The sequence below is a fragment of the Prosopis cineraria genome, unplaced genomic scaffold (genome assembly GCF_029017545.1).
Source record: "Prosopis cineraria cultivar Desert tree isolate PC_DT_omini unplaced genomic scaffold, ASM2901754v1 PC10, whole genome shotgun sequence".
Classification (NCBI taxonomy): domain Eukaryota; kingdom Viridiplantae; phylum Streptophyta; class Magnoliopsida; order Fabales; family Fabaceae; genus Prosopis; species Prosopis cineraria.
In genome coordinates this window covers 30,120,308-30,139,172 of record NW_026555341.1, presented here as the reverse complement: position 1 = coordinate 30,139,172, position 18,865 = coordinate 30,120,308, and the positions used below count along the sequence as shown (strand labels likewise).

Genomic DNA, 18,865 nt, shown 5'->3' with positions numbered 1-18,865 from the left:
TCAATAAATTTATGACATTCAAATGACATTAAAAATAATTAATTCTAATATTAATGATAATAATAAGAGAGGAGGCAAGAAATTGAATAAACATTTTATTATAAAAATAAAGTAATTAAAAATAATGATACATAAAATTTTATTTAATTGAATTAGTGTAATATTATTGGATAGACCATGATGTGGTGTATCATATCCATCCAAAGCTTCTCCACTTTTACTTCTCAAATCTTGGCTTTTTAACGCTTATTTTAGAGTATTTTGGTTTATTTGGTCTTGTAATTAGAGGCTAAGGTAATATTTTTAGAAATTTTTTTGATTTTTTTTAAAAAATTAATTTTTTTAAAAGGGAGGGCTTATGGTCTAACTCTAAATCATTTGAATAAATACCGAGTGTCAAAAAAATAGTAAAAATTACAGTGATCAAGCTTATGAACCGTACCTACAAGGACGGGCTAGTTGGCTGCCCAATTATAAAAAGTTGGAAAAGTGTGGCACTAAAAAAGCATTAGAAAAAGTTATATCAGACTCAGAGGCTCTACCCTCTCAATACATGCAATATAACACGTGTTTCAATTTCCTCGAATCTCAGTTATATAAACCCATAAGCTATTTCCCTACCTTCACCCATTATTCAATTGTTTTCTCTGTACAATGGCCTATCCCAAGAAAATAGACGACGAAGACCTATCCCAAGAATGCCCGGACTTCACTGCCACATTACCCTCCGAACCCGATTGGTTTGCAACTCAACCGTACAATTACCAAGGATTTTGGCACTCCAAGAGACTAATGCAAGGAATTCTCAATTTCCAAAACCACTTCCAAGCCTGTGACTCTGACATCTTCCTTGTCACCTTTCCAAAATGTGGCACCACTTGGCTTAAAGCTCTCACTTTCACCGTCCTTAACCGCAAGAGCCATTATCCAAGCCCGAATCCAGACTTGACCCGAAGATCAATCATTCCTCCTCCTCACCCTCTCTTCACTGTCAAGTGTCAACCCTCATGTTCTTGTCCCTCTCTTGGAGTTTAAACCTAACCAGCCTCATGATCTCAGCTCGTTTCCATCATCACCGAGGCTTTTTGCAACTCATCTGCCGTATGTTTCATTGCCACAGTCGCTGAAGCAATCAAGATGCAAGATAATATTCATGTGTCGAAATCCTGAGGATGCGTTCGTCTCACTCTGGCACTTTGGTAACAAATTACGACCAGATCAGTCCAACAGGATCGATGGTGCATTTGAGAAGTTTTGCCAAGGAGTGAGCATTTTTGGGCCACTTTGGGATCATGTGTTGGGGTACTTTAAGGGTAGTGTTGAGAGGGCAAAAAAGATAAGTTTTTGAAGTATGAACAGCTAAAGGATGAACCAGTCCAGATTTTGAAGAAGCTAGCCGAGTTTATAGGGCATGGTTTTTCTAAGGAGGAGGAAGATGGTGATGCTGTTGGTGATATATTGAAGCTATGTAGTTTTGAGACGTTGAGTAATTTGGAGGTGAATAAGAAGGGGAAATTGCCGATAGGTATTGAAAATAAGCTTTTTTTTAGACGCGGAGAAGTTGGCAATAGAAAAAATTTTCTCACATCTGATATGATTCAGCGTCTTAATGCTATTACACAAGAAAAACTAGGAAAACATGGCTTGAAGTTTTAAATCCATTTAAAAAAAGCAAAGTCTGCTGTAAGAAATAATGGTTTTCTGCAGAGTATGCATGTTTGCTTTTGATATCTTAGCTGACTTCATATAATAAATTGATCTGTAGGAATTGTTCTTCATGACGTTTCATAATATAAAAATCAAAACATGTAGAGGTATATATCAGTTCAATTGTGATTGCTTGAGCTACTTTATTTTATTATTTTTACTTTCCATTTTACTTACAGTGATGTGTATATGCGAGCTGTGTTTCCTGTGTCCATGAAGAGTTCTGAGGTTCCTAGATGTTTGAGAAAATAGTGTTTGACGCTTTTCTTCAACCGTTGACATAAACATATACTCCCTCCGTTCTTTATTATATAGCACTTTCTGTAGATTTTTTTTTTTGTTCTCAACATAAAGCATACTATGGGATATTAATGTACGTTTTTTTAATATTATTCAAATTATAAACTCATTGATTATGAGAGAGAATATAATACAAATTTTAAAATCTTTTCTTTAGACAGGGGTGAAATTGAAAACTTATTCTATTTTTAGATAAAATTAATAAATTGACTACATATCCTTTGTTGGGTTATTCACCCTTGGTGGATTTGGCCCATATAAAAGCCCAAATTAAAGAATGAGGTTCTTGTCACAATTATGAAAAATGCTTAAGTTTAATGTGTAATTTACTCAGGGTCTCAAACGTAATTTTCTCCAATCTTTGAATTTTGAGAGGGAACGGTTGAGAAACTGAATTTGCCGCACATTCCCATATATCTTTGGTTATAGGTGCGGTTCACTCGATTTTTTTTTTCGGAGTGAATGAACAAAATGCTCTCATTTGTTTTTCTTGGCTTCTCATATTCTCTTTGTGTGTGCATTTGCTGTGTGTATCCGAATGAAGTTTGACCAGTGTGGCTTTGTTCCCACATACATATGTGCAACCCAACCACTACATGTATGCTTTCCTCCTCAGATTCTTACATTAGTATCAGAGCCAGGTTTTTCCTGGGCTACGTTTCCTATGTCTAAAGAACCTATAATGATTTTCTTAACCATATACACGCAAATCTACAAGTTCAATTTTTTTGTTTTCTTACTGTGTTTTCACATGAATTTGTATCTATTCGTCTTTATGATTATTATTGCCAAAATAAACATGTTTATATACTTCTTGGTTGATATGAGTGTTCGATATAAGGCTATACACGTTCTGCATGCAATTAACAGTGATGAACGTAACAACCGAAATCAAACCAAATAATGGGTGTTTAAAAATTGAGTTTTTTGAACAAAAGGATTACATAAACGTGTAGAGCTCGAAAAAACAAAGAAAACAACACCAAGAACACATAAAATGAAGACTGGACGGAGGAGATATGGCCTCTGAAAGTTTCAAATCTGACAAACTCGACCAGCTAGAGGAACTGGGTCAACTTGACTCGGTTAGAGGTAGAAGATGATAGAAACAATGCATCATTTATGTCCACGTCAAAACAACATGTCGTCAACAAAAATGATTGTCCAGAAGCCTTAAAAAAATAACTTTGGGCTTCCAAGCCCAACCTAAAAAAATAGTTTTTTTGTTTTGTTTTGGGTTATGGGCCTATGTGTTGGGTACATAAAACCCGACCTAGATTCAAAAAAAATTTTAATAAATAAAAAATATATATATTTAATTTAAATTTTTAAAATAAAATATAAATAAATATTTGAACATGTGGCACATGGGACCTATCAGGAGACTAAATTGGCGCGTGGTTGACCCATCCCTGAAGTCGTCAGCACATGGAGCACAACGAACAGGCTCATGTTGATATTGGAGCATGATAAGGTGACACATGCCTCTTCCGAGAGTGAAATATTCTTTTTTTTTAAGTTTTTCTAGAATTTCTTAATCTAGAATCATTCTTGAGCATGTGTGGGCGCATGTAGAACAAGATTGGGAAACAGTTTGTCTTAAAAAATTCTTAAATTTGATATCTTCATTTTGATATATAATTCACATGTTTTAGAGACAAAACAAGAATTTATTTTTGAGTTATCTAGTGCATTTTATGAGTTTAATAAAAAAATATTTCCTAAATTTTTTGTTTTATTTTTTAGGTAAATATGAAGCAAGAGGCTTCTAACAGCACTGATAACTCACAAAATTATTCTGTTAGCGTTGAGTATTTGGATGAACTATAATATGATCCTCTTAGTGAGGATTTTGACTTAAAACCCTTCGAAGAGGAGGGGGAATATGAACTTCAAAGTGAGATTTTGATTCTGATCTTGAAAAGAATCCTAATGTTGATCTTAAAAATGTGCCAGAAGGACCTAAAGAGGTGTGCATGCTGCCGAGACCAAAATATGAATCAGAGGGTGATGAGAATCTTCAAGATGAAAATGATGATGTGGAATAACCTTTCACACCTTCAATGATCATAAATATAGCAAAAAGAGAAGCTCAAAGGATTAAAAAGCCATATCAAATTTCTCAAATAGTAAGAGCATATTCAAGCTTCATAACAAAAGAAAAACAAGCTATGGTTGTAGGAAAAATTTTCAAACAATTTAGGAAAGAGTTTGTGCAACATAACAAGTAAAACAAGTCGTACTCAGGAAATCCTCTATGGAATAGAGCCATCAAGGGGATGAAAGTACAAGAAAAATATAAAGACATAATTAAGAGTTGTCTTTTTAGGTTTATACCTCAAGCGTTTTTTTGTTTTTCAAGAATTTGTTTTTAGTTAAGTTATGTTGTATTAAGACCTTGATGATTTATGATATATATGAAGCATGTTATTTTATTTTTTTATTGCTTTATATATACTTTATTTGAGCGGGAGCTCTAAATTGATAAGTCATTTAAGAGCCATATATGATGATTATGAAAAAATTTGTAAAATTCTTTATAGATGATAGTGATTTTGTTAGAATCAATGTGATGAGAGATACAAATGTAGCCTCTTATTGTTGACCTTATAGAGTTGTTATCACTCTAATAAACAATAATACAAATATAAGCCATTATATGTTTCTCATAAGTATTTTATTCTTGGTTTAATATAGAAAATTATTAATGTGCGATAGTTTGTCTCAGAACTAAGAATGGCAACAAAAAATATTATCGCTAAATTGAATAAGGGCAACAAATTAAACAGGGATAACTGAGATATCTGGCACCGTAAGGTGTCATATATTTTAAAAGAACAAGATGCTGTTGAGCCACTAACTATGGTTATATCCAAGCCTGAGGTAGGAAACTCGGCTTAGTATAGGAGAGACCAAGAGGCATTTGTGGCATGGAAACAAAAAAATAGCATCACATGAATAACACTTCTAAGTGCTATGGCCGACAATCTGATGTGTGAATTTAAGAAGCACTCCACTGCCCAAGCCATGTGGGCTACCTTAAAGGAAAAGTTTGGTGGTACCTCAACTACCAAACTGACAAGGCTTACAATTAAATTTGACACTTATAAACTAAAGCCAAATACTCCTATATAGCAGCATCTTAGAGAGATGGCCAACATGATTTGTGAACTTAAAGAAGACGAGCACGATCTTTCTGATGAACAGCAAGTACAGGCTGTAATTGTAACATCCCAATTTAAATTTTAATAGTTAATTTGGGTTAATAGAAATTTTGAAAAATATTTAGAGGTAAGCAAATTAGTAGGAGATGATTATTAAATCTAACTTAGGATATAATTATAAATTAAAATTAAAAAATTTAAAAAAATAAAAAAAATATTATTAAATTATTATTATTATTATTATAAAAAAAAGAGAAAAGGTAAAAAAAACAAACAAACAAAACGAGAAGAATAAGAAAACTTTCGGCCGTGCGCGTGTAATCATTATATTTATATAATAATAATAATAATAAAAAAGAAAGAAGAGAGAGGAAAGAGGAAAATAATAAAAAAAATTTGTGGGACCCACATTCATTTTTTTAAAAACCACTGTTCTCTTCTCATTTTTCCTTCATTTCTCTTTTCTTTCGTGTGCGATCAGAGAGAGCGTCTGTGAGTCAGGTCGCCGGTGCGAAAGATCTAAATTTTTAAGGTAAGAGTTTTTGATAGGATATTTAGGGTGTGATTTCAAGCTTTTCAAGACTAAGTATGTGTTCTAAAATTTTTTCTTAGTCATCCTTTCTCTTTAGTTTCTGATTTTGTGGTGGTAGAAAATTTAGGATCTGAAAAAGGGATAAATTTATGTTGAATAAATATGGTTTATGAGATTGTTAGTAGTATAATAAATGTTCTAGAGTATAAATTTATTGATGATCTTTGAATTTGTGGCTTATGGATCAAATTCTAGACTAAATCTGAAAATATATGTTGATTTATTGAGGTTTAGATGATTATTTGGGATGAGAAATGAATTATTATGGCTATAGGATTATGATTCTAAGCTAGAGACTTAATTTTTAATTTTTGGGTATTTTAGGTGCGAATTTATAAAATAAAAAAAAATTTTGATAATAGAAATTAGTTTAAAATTTGATTTTTAGATTATTAATGTTTATTGATGAGTAAAAGAGGAGTTAAAAATTTACTTAATAGTATTAACTCTAGATTTGTATTAAGATTGAGATTAGGAATTATGTTATATTTTTAATTCTATTATTAGAATTATTTATTAGTTTCAAAAATTGAAACTAATATTTATAAATAATATGTTATTTGTAGATTGTATTATTGGTGAAGATTGTAGTGGGAGAGAAATTGTAAGGAATAATTTTATTGAAAAAGCCACAAGGTAACCATACTTTTAATTTGAGATTAGTGTTATTTCATGTTAATTGGGTGATTATTGAAAAAATTATGAATTTTGTAATATTGTATAATTGTGCAATATTATTATGAATTTATTTGATTATTGTGGAAAGTGTTGGGAGACTTGCTATTGTTGTTGTATTTATGTGCCACGTGGTACGCCTCTATTGGAGCTCAATAGATGGCTTGTAAGGGCTCAGGCTAATTTACCTTTGGCCGGGTAATTTAGCACCGAGTGAGGGCTACGGCTCGAGGTTAATAGAGGGATATAAGGATGGTTGTTTGTATGTATTGTAATATTTCTTATAATTGTTGGAATTATATTATTTTTAATTTTCACTTAATAAGCACACACTTAACTGTTTGTATACACTATCATAAATTGGCTTTGGTTACTGGGACTTTTGAGTCTCATTATGTGGTTAAAAATTTTCAGGAGAAGAGCCACGAGTGACACGTGGAGGAGTCCCAGAGGCTTAGTGGCATAGATCCACTGTCTCTTTTGGGTATTTGATTTATGATTTAAAATGTGTTATATTGCCAATATTAGGGCTTTTTATTTATTGTCAATTATATGAATATATAAATATAATCATGCCTTTCAAACTATTTTTATTTTTGGTACAATTTGGATGACTATAATTTTAATATTTGGTTTACTTTGGATTGGTTAAAATGGAATGATTATAAAGACAAATAATTGGCTTGTATTGAAAATTGACTAAATTGCTTATTTTACTTGTTGGGAGTATAAGGATGGACAAATGTGATTTAGTTTACTTGTTGGGAGTATAAGGATGGACAAATGTGATTTAGCCTAATGGCATGTGGGAGGTAAAAATTTATCTGAAATGTTATATTGTGTGAGTTGAAGCCAATTATAAAATATTTTATATTGAAATTATTGATATAAAAATGTGTTGGGTGGCTGTAACCCAACTATGGTTAAGTTAAATTATTTTAAAAAAAAATTTGGTGTGTTACAGTAATCAGATCTCTCCCAACCAATTGGGAGCATATGAAAGTTAACTTAACCCATAATGAAAACATTGTTAACTTTAACGATGTGGCTAAGAACTTCGCTATGTAAGAGAGGTTGGAGGATCGAACCTGGGAAGGCTCCCTTAGCGCAGTGGGTGTGGGAAATAACTCCTGAACTACCAGGAGGAAAGCCGGCTGGTGGTTGCCGTGAGGTGGCACGGCCCAGTCCACCACTCGCAACAGTGGGCTCGGGGGGGTGTGACTGTTACATAGAGGTTGAACATCTAAAGGCTTACAAGTCATTTGGACAGGCTTACCTTGTCGAGAAAGGTGGTCCTTCAAATTCTAAGGCCAAGAGGGGCAAGAAGCAATAAAAGAAGGGTACAAGAGTGGCCTTAAAGTAAAGAAGGACAAATAACCTTTCAAGAAGAAGGGAAAGAAGAGCCAAAAAAAGAGAATTAACCTTAAAAAGGTTAAATGTTTCGCCTGTCAAAAGATGGGCCATTTTGTAAAGGATTTTTCTGAGCAAAGTGGATGTGATCATGTACTTGTGAATTATATGAATTCACATTTTTCTTATGTTTCCAGTAATATTTTTCTAACGAAAATTGTTTTCTCTTCTTAGATTATAGACTCAGGCTCCATAGACCACGTAAGCAAGGATCGTGGATCTTTCATAGAGTACCGTCAGTTGCAAGGTGGCAACAATGCGAGGATCAAGGTAAAAGACGTAGGAACTTGCAAGTTGAACTTGCGTGGTGAAAAAACCTTAATTCTTCTTGATGTTTACATGCACCGAATATCCGACAGAACTTAATTTCAATTGCTTGTCTTTTAGAATTTAGGTTTGTAATTAATTTTCATGACAAGATTGTTGACATTATGTACAATTCAACCTTTTATAGTTGTGCTTTTCTTTCAAAAAGGTTCTTTATTATGAATATTGTTGATAAAGTTTATTTTCATGATTGCTTTACCACCTCTTCCAATAATGTTGATATGAATATCTAGCATGCTAGACTAAGGCATATTAATCAAAATAAAATGATTAAACTAGCTAAAGAAGGAATGCTAGGTCCAATTACAAACATGAAAATTTCCTTATATGAAAATTGTCTAGCTGGTAAAGCAACGAGAAAACCTTTTGGTAAAGGTGTTATGGCTGAAAATCCATTGCAATTAATCCATTCTGATATATGTGGCACAACTATATTTTGTCCAGCCATTTTTTTTAAATTTAATAAAAACAATAATAAATAACTAAAAAATATATAAAAAATGAAATTTAATCCTTTTTAGGATTATATTTTCAAAAAAAATAATTAATAGAGTTTAATTTTATTTTATCCTAGATAATCTTTTGTTGAGTAAGATTTTATTTCTTTTAGTTCATTAAAATAATTAAAATATATAAAAATATAAAAATAAAATTTAATCCTTTTTGGGAATATATTTTAACAAAATTAAAAGAAAACAACCTTGCTTAAATCTTTAAAAATCTCTCCCAAATTATCCCAATGATTCGAAAATATTGGGAGTCAACTTTTGAGAGTCAACTTTTCTCTCCTTAAATCTTATTTTTCATATATATATATATATATATATCTGTGTGTGTGTTAATCTAATTATAAATTAATTATTATTAATTAAGGCTGGATGAAACGCTAATGAATTAGTATTTCATCACAAGCAAAATAAATTAATTAATTAAGGCTGGAAGAAAAATGCACAGAAAGAAAGTTGAAGGAGTAAATGGAAAAGACAGGGAAGAAAAAGTTGACCAGAGCAACACACACATGAAAGCAAAACACACGCAGAGAAGACCATACACATGAAAATGCATAAAAAGAAAGAGTAGAGTAGAAATACAAAGACAGAAAGCAAATCTGAAATGGCATCCCTTCGGTTCGAAAAGCCAGACACGACCTTAGAGAAAAGTAGGGAACGATAGAAAAAAGATGAAGCGAGCGTGTATAGAGAACACACAAAACCAGAGTCACAAAAGCAGAGAATAGCGAAACAACCCATAGACAAGAGAGCTTTCGGCACACACGCAAAAAATGCGGCGGAATAGAAGGAAAAAAGCAAGAAGCAGAGTTGTGAGTAATCGCCCTTCCTTTCAATTCTCTATAAAAGCTAGAGAAGGAGACGGAGAGTAAGAGACAAAGGAGATTGAGATCAGAGGGAGAGAGTTTTTTGAAAAAAAGAGACTGAGAGAAAATGTCGAGATCAGAGGATAGAGCAGACTGAGATCAGAGGGAGAGTTTTCTGAAGAAAAAAAATAGAGATTGAGAGAAAGAAGAGGCCAAGAAGAGATGGAAAGATGAAGAGTTCTGAGAAAAAGTGAGCTTAAACTGAAAGAAAGAGAGGATCTTTGAAGGTGAACGACGAAGAAGTGAAATTTGAAAATTTTAAAGAAGGGACTGAGAGAGGTTTGGAGAAAGGACTTGCATTTTTCAGAGAGTAAAGGAGGAAGAGGCATTGCACAGGTTCTCTAATCTATATGCTTTTAGATCTGGAATATTTTCCAGTTGATTTCAACTTACATTTTGTAAAACTCCAGGTTCTGTTTTTACATATGAACATTGCAAAGATTTTACATATTGTTCTTGTATGGCTTGGCTATAGAAATCTTTTTTTTTCTCTTTGGTCACGAATTTGGATGGATTAAATGGTTGAAAACATTTGTTTGATGTTCATCAAGTTTTGGACTAATATTTTGTTGCTCTGATTTTAAGTTGTAAGGGACTATGGGTGTGCTTAAGATATCAATAAAAATGGTATGAGAAATCAAACACCGTATTGAATTCTTGGATATGAGGTTCCTCTAGGGTAGACTTAGTTATTTGAGATTGCTAAAGTGCTTGCCTTGCAATTTGGTTATCTTGGAGAGTTTTTTTATAAAAAAAAAAGATTATGATCACATGGCTTTATATATTTAACAAATGGAATGTTGTGAAAATACCTTTTGAAACAAAGTTCTTATGTGAAAAAAAATGATGGAACCTTTCGATATAATTACCATATATGTGGCTTTAGATGGCAAAATGTGAGTTGAGTTTATTCTCTTTAAAAATGTTAGCTTTAATTAATGTTGATTATGTTGTTGTTAACTTAAAGGGAATGCATTTTTTAAAATTACACTTGTTTGCTTCTTGAGCCATGGCTATAAAGATTGCTGTGCTGTTTTAATAATTGAATAAGTAAGATTTAAATCTGCATGAGTTTGGCTATGTATTTTTAAATTTTGTGCTTTAGTTCTCAATAGACATGGCTTCAACTATGTCAAACAAAATTGATTGTATGAGATTTTAAGAGCCTTCACAATTGACTAAAATGACTTCTTATCGTGTATATCGATAAGATTCTATAGGTATGAAGATCAACCTTTTATATAATGAACATGGGCTCCAACGACCTATCATTAGAATTAATTCAAATTAATAATTTATTTAAGTCTCATGTGAGATTTTAAGAATCTTCGTAGAGACTTAAATTAATCACATCATCATGTAGGATGATAAATCCTCGCAGATGTAATGATTTTCAATTTCTATAATAAATAAATGATTTTGGTAAATAGTGATATAATACACAATTTAGAGAATTAATTAATCAAATTAATGCATTTAAAGTGTAATCATATTTACCAATTATATTTTTTAGTCATGTGAGATTTTTGAATTTTTATAGACTTTTAAAATAATCATGTTATCGTATGAGTCAATAAGACTCTGCAGATATAATGATTAAGTTTTTTTAAAAAATATGTATATAAATTATATATTAAATTAAAAATATATTTAAATAAATTTAATCCTTTTATCGTGTGAGATTTTGAAATCTCCATAAATATTTAGGATAATCATATTGTCATATAAGTCAATAAGGCTTTGCAGGTATAATGATTAAGAATCTTTAATATATATATATATATATATATATGCTTAAACAAAAATAAATAAACTAAGTTGCTAAATTTTTTTATCGTGTGAGATATCATAATCTCCGTAGATATATAGAATAATTGTATTATCATATAAGCCAATAAGGTTCTGCAGGTATTTATCATAAAATATAAAAAAAATAAACTATTTTCTTTTCTTTATTTCAAAAATTGAGAAAGTAATTAAAATTAAATTACTTTTTGCAATTTAAAACACACATATCAAAATTTTAGAAATTGTTTTATTTACAAAATCATAAATTATTTCTAATTAATTTCTCTTCAAAATAATATATTTTCACTAATAATTTTTAAGCCTAAACTACATAGACTTTGATCCCCATCACAAGGTACGTAGACCTTAGAGTTTGATTCTGAGTCAAGTCCTCCCTCGTAAATAAATAAATACTTCTCACTTAATTCTTATCATTTTTATATCAAACACATGAATATAAAAGGGATAATTAAAATAATTTTAAAACCATATTAGTATAGCACAACAAACTTCAAGTAACTGTTCTCACAGACGGGTGTTGTGGGGTACTCAACACCTTCCCCATACTCAATCGACTTCCGAACCTACTTTCTGATTTCACAAACTATCCTTATTCTTCTTTAATTGGTTTCCCTAGATTTTTCACAAACTATCCTCATTCGTCCACGTCACACTTTTCGGGTGTAATAGTAGTCCTATGAGTATAAGGGCAAAATATAGAGTTTGGTATTTTATTACCTTTATCGATAATTTTTCATGTTTTAGTCATGTCTATTTGATATCACAAAAGTTTAAAGCTCTTGAGTGCTTTAGACGATATATTAATGAGGTCAAAAATCAAATGGACGATAAAATTAAAGCATTGCGAATTGACCAAGGATATGAATACTTGTCCGATCAACTTAAAGAACTCTATGAAGAAAAAGGAATAATTAGACAACTAAATATTCCTGATACTCCACAACATAATGGAGTTGCTGAAAGCAGAAATAGACTCTTTTAGATATGGTTAAGTCAATGATGGTACAAGCAAATCTTCCAATCTCATATTGAGGGGATGCTTTACTGACTACAGCCTTCATACTTAATCATATGCCCCCAAAATCAATTACTTTCATGCCCTATAAGTTATGGACAAAACATAAACTAGATTTAAATATCATAAGACCATGGGGGTCAATTGCATATGTCTATGATGATTCCCATAAATATAGAAAATTAGGTCCAAGAGGGAAAAAATGTATCTTTATAAGATATTCTAAGCAATCAAAGGGTTATGTTTTTATTGGTGAAAATGATGATTGAACTATAACTGAATTTGAATCTAGAAATATCACATTTTTAGAAAATGAGTTTCCTAACAGGGGAGAAATTGATCAAACTGTATCTCTTTATGAGACATGGGAGTAAAATAATATAAAACAAATAGATAGGCTTGAATCATCACAAAATGCTGATTTAAGTGGGAGCTCTAAAAGGTCCACCAGAAGACCCAAAAAGAATCAAAATTCATAAGAGACCCCATTTTGAAAAAGTAATCAAAGTGTGTTGAAAAGATGCTTCCAAATTGAAGGTGAAGCATTGATAGTAACTCCTTTAGATGATGATGAGCCATGTTTTGTAAATGAAGCTTTATCAAGAACTGCTAAAGATAAATGGAAGAAAGCAATGGATGAAGAAATGGGTTCTATGAGGACCAACCAAGTATGAAAATTAGTTGATTTATCATGTGGTTGAAAGGCTATTGGGAACTAGTAGGTTCTCAAAATCAAAAGAAAAGTGGATGGATCAATTGATAAATACAAGGCTCGCTTGGTAGTAAAATGGTATATACAACAAAAGGGAATAAATTATGAGGACACATTTTCTCCTGTTGTACGCTTCAATTCTATCAGACTAATTTTGCAATAGTAAATAGTCTGGAATTAGAGTTGTACCAGACCAAATGGATGTAAAATTGCTTTTCTAAACGATGATCTGGATGAAAAAATTTATATACAGCAACCATTAGGTTTTGTTGAAAAAAGAAAAGAAGATAAAGTATGTAAATTAAATAGATTAATTTATGGACCAAAATAATCATCCAAATAGTGGTATTTAAGGTTTCACAGAGCAATAACCTCATATGACTTCCAAATGATTAAAGAAAACCACTGTGTTTACATTAAGAGGTTCAACGGGAACTTTATAATATTATCTCTTTATGTGGACGATATTCTACTAGCTGAAAATAGTTTGGATTCGATAATTGCTTTTAAAGAATGGCTTTTATTAAATTTTGAAATGAAAGACATGGGTGAAGCAAAATGATTCTTGAAGTTAAAATCTAAAGAAATCGCTTTAAGAAGCTCCTTTCTCTGTCATAAGAGAATTATATAAGGAAAATTCTTGAGCATTTTAATATGAAAGACTATAAACCTATAGATACCCCAGTAGCTTCAAGTATGAAGTTTAGTCCTTATATGGCTCCTAGCCAAAAAGAAAATGGAAAAAGTTCCATTTGCCAGTGTAGTCGGAAGTTTGATGTACGCAATGATGAGTACAAGACCAAATATTTGTTATGCTATAAGACTTGTGAGTCACTACCAATCCAACCCTAGAGAAGATTGGAAGGCTACAAAGAGGATCTTAAGATACTTAAAGGGTACTTTTGACTATACACTGTGTTATCAAGGGAGTGATTTATGCCTGACAGAATACTCTGACACAGATTTTGGCAGAGATGAAGATGAACGAAGATCGACTTCAAGCTACACTTTCTTACTAAACAATAGGGCCATTTGTTGGAGCAGCAAGAAGCAGATATGTATTGCCCTACACTCTATGGAAGTTGAGTTTGTAGCATGTATTGTAGTAGTGCAAGATGTTATATGGCTTAAGAGATTTTTAGAACATCTTGGGTTTGGAAATGAAAGTACAAATCCAGTGCTAATTCATTGTGACAACACTGCAACCATAGCCTATACCAAAGATCCTAACTATCACAGCAAAACCAAACACATAAACATTAAGAATAATTTGATAAGGAATTATATAGCATAAAAGGTTATCACTGTTTAATACATTTCCACAAAATGTATGATAGCAGATCCCTTAACAAAACCTATAGCAAATAATATATTTGAAAAACATGTAAGGGCTCTTAGTATGGCTAGATTGATTTAATGTAATATTTTGGTTATATTAATGAGAATTTTCATTACTTCTATATATGTACACTAAAGAATATATAATGTCTAGTATGCCGTACAAGTTGATAAGGTTGACTCTCTCACATGAGTAATAGCCTTTGACATTTAAATCAAAGATAAGACATTCGTGTTCACCAACAAGGCAACAAAAATGTTGATATGGTAGAGAAGAAACACAAATCATATGTTTCCTCGATCAAAGAGCAAGTCGAGATGAGATATGTAAGCATACTTAGATCGAGTCATGGATCCCCATATCCATGATACTTGTAGCCAAACAACAAATTCTTCTAAATTGATGTCATGCGAGATCAATAGAAAAGAAGAATTTAGGTTTAGGTATAGTGAATATCTAAACTTAAGTTTTTATGGTACTAATAATAAATGAAAATGACGTACGCTCTTACAAGCAAGAGTAACACCATAACATGTGTTTCATACCACATGTGCTTAAGAATCACAATGGGAAGCAAGTAAATAAATCCTTGCTTTATTGCTGTGTGATTCTCAAAAAAAAAAAATCCTTTCAATGATTTCCTTTGACTTTGACATTATCATGGAGATATGTTACAGCGTCTGCTACTTAACATACATCCTATGGTCATGATTGATGTGACCTAAAGGTTTCATGTTAAGAAAGCGATTGTTTCATATCAAAGTGGTGTATGGGCGAAATGAAAATTATCTTAAATATACACGTCTATACTTGTATTCAAGACATGTCCCTTAGGAAATAATTTTTAGATTCATAAGCAAGGATACTACGCATATAAGAGAGACTATCTGAGTCTTAGACTGACTTAAGAGGGATCAGATTAGTTATAATGAAAAAAACATATATTAGTAAATCTAGGACATTAAGGCATAAATTCAATTAAAAATAAATTCAACTTTAGGGTTATTTATGCTGGTCCTTAATAGGATTCCTAGTGCGAAAACCCAAAATGAAGACATCAAGCCTTTGCGGTCACGACAAAGTACCTTGTATGAAGAAAGGAAAGAGAAAGAGATAGGATTGACATTATCTTCTCCACCAAGTGTGAGTGAGAGATGTTGGGTTATCCATCCTTGGTGGATCAGGCTCATATAAAAGCCTAAATTGAGGAATGGGGTTCTTGTCACAATTATGAGAAATTCTTAGGTTCAATGTGCAATTTACTCAGGGCCTCAAATGTAATTTTCTTCAACCTTTGAATTTTGAGAGGGAATAGTTCAGAACTGAATCTAACACACATTCCCATATATCCTCAGTTATGGGTGCAGTTCACTCGATTTTTTTTCTGAGTGAATAAGCAGAACGCTCTTATTCATTTTTCCTGGCTTCTCACGTTCTCTCTATGTGTACATTTGCTATGTATATCTGAATGAAGTTCGACTGATATGGCTTTGTTCCTGCATACATCCATGCAACTCAACCACTTTCATCCTCAGATTCTTACATCCTTAATTTTGGTGAATTAATTAAAGGTACCTATAATAGAAATTGGGAGAACTATATTGCAACACTTCTTACTTATGGGAACTATTAAAAAGTATTGGTATAAAAAGTTTTTTCCCCTATTTAAAAAGGGAGAGATCCAACTAGGATATGCATGGTAATACAGATACAAGGTATGGCCAATGCATAAAACATCACCTTGAAGAAGTTGGTATAAAAAGTGTTTTTAATATTAGCAATGTGGACTGGTCATGAGTAAATGCAAATTTAGAAACTATAACTACTAGTATATTTTAAGGTTGATTTAATTTTCAATTTTTTTACCTCACTTAAAATGGTTAGGATATTGATTATACCAAGAGGGTGGGTGTGTACAAGATACTTAAAAATGAGGCAATCATGGAAGAAGCAATCTTATGGTGCTTTTAAATACATTTTGTTTATAGTGTTATTGGTGGATGGGTGTACCAAAGGATTTTGTCTTCAAACATTTTGATACACCTGACTTTTAAATCAAATGATGAATTCTAAGGATTATTTCTTACAATTTTTCTGGATGTAAATGCATAAAAATAAATAAAAAGAGATGGTACAAAATGCAAGAATTACATAACAGAAGCAAATATAATATTATAACTATGTAATGGTAGATATTTTAATTATTTTATAGTATTTCAAAAGGAATTATTGTCTTGATTAATAATATTAATCATTATTTAAGTTTATTTATTATATATTAAATCTCATTATTATTCAAAACATCTTTTATTTTATTTGTATTAAGATGTTATTATCTGGTGTTTTATTGCCCAATGTTCATGAGAATTCTGCCTTAAAAAGGTAGTTGTTATCTTAGGTTTTAATACATTGTCTTGAGCTTTCAGCCACTCTCATCTCCTCCTCTCCTCATTTGTGTTTCTCTTGAAATATTATGTGATTTTTTGTTGTTCTGTGACCTTGCTTCCTACATAAAGTGTTCAATCATTTATTCCTAAGGAGTTATCATAATTTAACTACTGTAGCAAAATAGCTCTTAAAGACACTATTCTAGGGCACAACTCAAATTAGCTTTTCTACAAGATTTACAACATGTAATACAAAAAATAGAAGAAAAATGCCAAAGCCAAGATGTTATTATTCTACCACTTATGTAGAAAGGGACATCTATATTGATTAAAATTGATTATCTACATTGATTTTATAATCGGTGTAGATAAGACTAGTATAGAAACCATACCAATATCTATACCGATTATACAATCGATGTAGATAATGATGATATCTATACTTGTTAGATAACTAGTGTAGATAAGTTTTTAGAAATTTTAATTAATTCTTTTCTTCTTAAAAAACCTACACTGGTTATGGCCATAACCGGTGTTATATATATCTACATTATGGCCATATCGGTGTAGATAATGCATATTAAAAAAAAAATACCACATTTGTTTCTTTCATTTACGTTAGCCATGATAGCTACAATTTAAACCTGCAATACAATCAAATATGCCAAAAGCCAAACAACTAGACAATTCTAATACAATCAAATATTAATCAAATCAAATGAATTATTAAATATTTATATTTCTGTTTACATAAAACTACACAATCTAACAATTAAACATCAAATGAATTGTCAAACCTGAACATTTAACTACACAATCCTACACAACTACACCAATTTTTTTCCACAATTGTACATTCAAAAGGATGATTGTTGTGATGGTTTAACAGGAACAGTTTGCAATGTTTTATAATATCTTAGATCTCTAATTCAGGAAATGGAGACGGATAATTGAACATCTAAAAAGATTAAGGATAAAAAAAATTAACTTAGCAATTCAAAGTAAAAAAAATTGGCAACACCTAAAATTAAATTTACCTCTTTAGTTAACCCAATCAAGCTAGTTGTGATGATATTGTATACATGTCTCAACACATAAAAGCCACACAAGTTAGTAGAGGGTTGATGATGGCTCTATAAAATAACACAATATTATCAAAATTATATTTAAAGAAAGCTCTAGCTATCATCAAAATTGCATAGAATAAAAACATGCATATACTACTTACTTTTGATATTATCCACGTGAGATCCTTGACATTACATGAGGCCTTTTCCAAGTAGATTTGTTAGCTAATAGCCCTATTATCAACATCACATAGCTAGTAATTTAATCACAGATAATAATGTATTATAAGACTTCTTAAACACACTTATTGCTCACAAGACTTCTTCATTGCCAAATTAAGTTTATGATGCAAAGAGCATAAAAAGATGATAGAATTGCTCTTTATTGAAAAGACGATCAATTGCCAATGTGTATTGCAAAAAAAAAGTAACTTAAGCAAATATTTAATACCATTACAAACAAATTTAAACACATTTACTTACAGATTGAGAAACATGAAAAAGTAATACTCCTTGTAGTCTTCATTGAGCCTCTAATTCATGTATTCCTCCTTTGCCTCTTTGGTGATCTCCTTATCATTAGTGTAACATAGGAAATGAAATCTATATTATGTGTCTTTACTAGACGAAACTAATTATTGATGCAAAAATATGTGAAAATGAAAACAAGTTGGTTTCAAGAGCCAAATTGTCTAATTTCATTTAAATTTATAAGAAGACATTTACATCATTCCAATTTGAATGTCCGCCATAATCAAGTTAGTATCAATGAAAATCCAACAGAGATCAATATTCTCAATAAAGATTTCTTAGTTCTTTATGCTTGTAAGATCAAGAACTGCTTGAAAACACCTAAGTGGAAATGGTCCACCATATGCCATCATGACAAATCAATCCCACAAACTCAGCTCGAACAATTAGATCTTTCAACCTCCTTTATTGATAGATGGGGTCTCCTTTTAAATTAAAAAAATGTTGGTCAAATA

General features: G+C 31.3%; 1 protein-coding gene across 1 annotated transcript; it reads left to right on the top strand.

The window, feature by feature from the left end:
- The first annotated feature begins 654 nt into the window (after positions 1-654).
- LOC129322544 (cytosolic sulfotransferase 12-like) lies at positions 655-4,055 on the top strand. The gene is made up of 4 exons (XM_054968849.1): positions 655-990; positions 1,121-1,264; positions 1,360-1,497; positions 3,933-4,055. The coding sequence occupies exons 1-4, from the start codon at positions 655-657 to the stop codon at positions 4,053-4,055; spliced, it is 741 nt and encodes a 246-aa protein (XP_054824824.1).
- Positions 4,056-18,865: the final 14,810 nt, after the last annotated feature.

Excerpts from the sequence above, each read along its gene's own strand:
- LOC129322544 (XM_054968849.1), top strand. The coding sequence starts at position 655 with ATGGCCTATCCCAAGAAAATAGACGACGAAGACCTATCCCAAGAATGC. Across the intron at positions 991-1,120 it reads CTCCTCACCCTCTCTTCACT|TCGCTGAAGCAATCAAGATG; the intron begins GTCAAGTGTCAA and ends TCATTGCCACAG. Across the intron at positions 1,265-1,359 it reads TTGAGAAGTTTTGCCAAGGA|CTAAAGGATGAACCAGTCCA; the intron begins GTGAGCATTTTT and ends AAGTATGAACAG.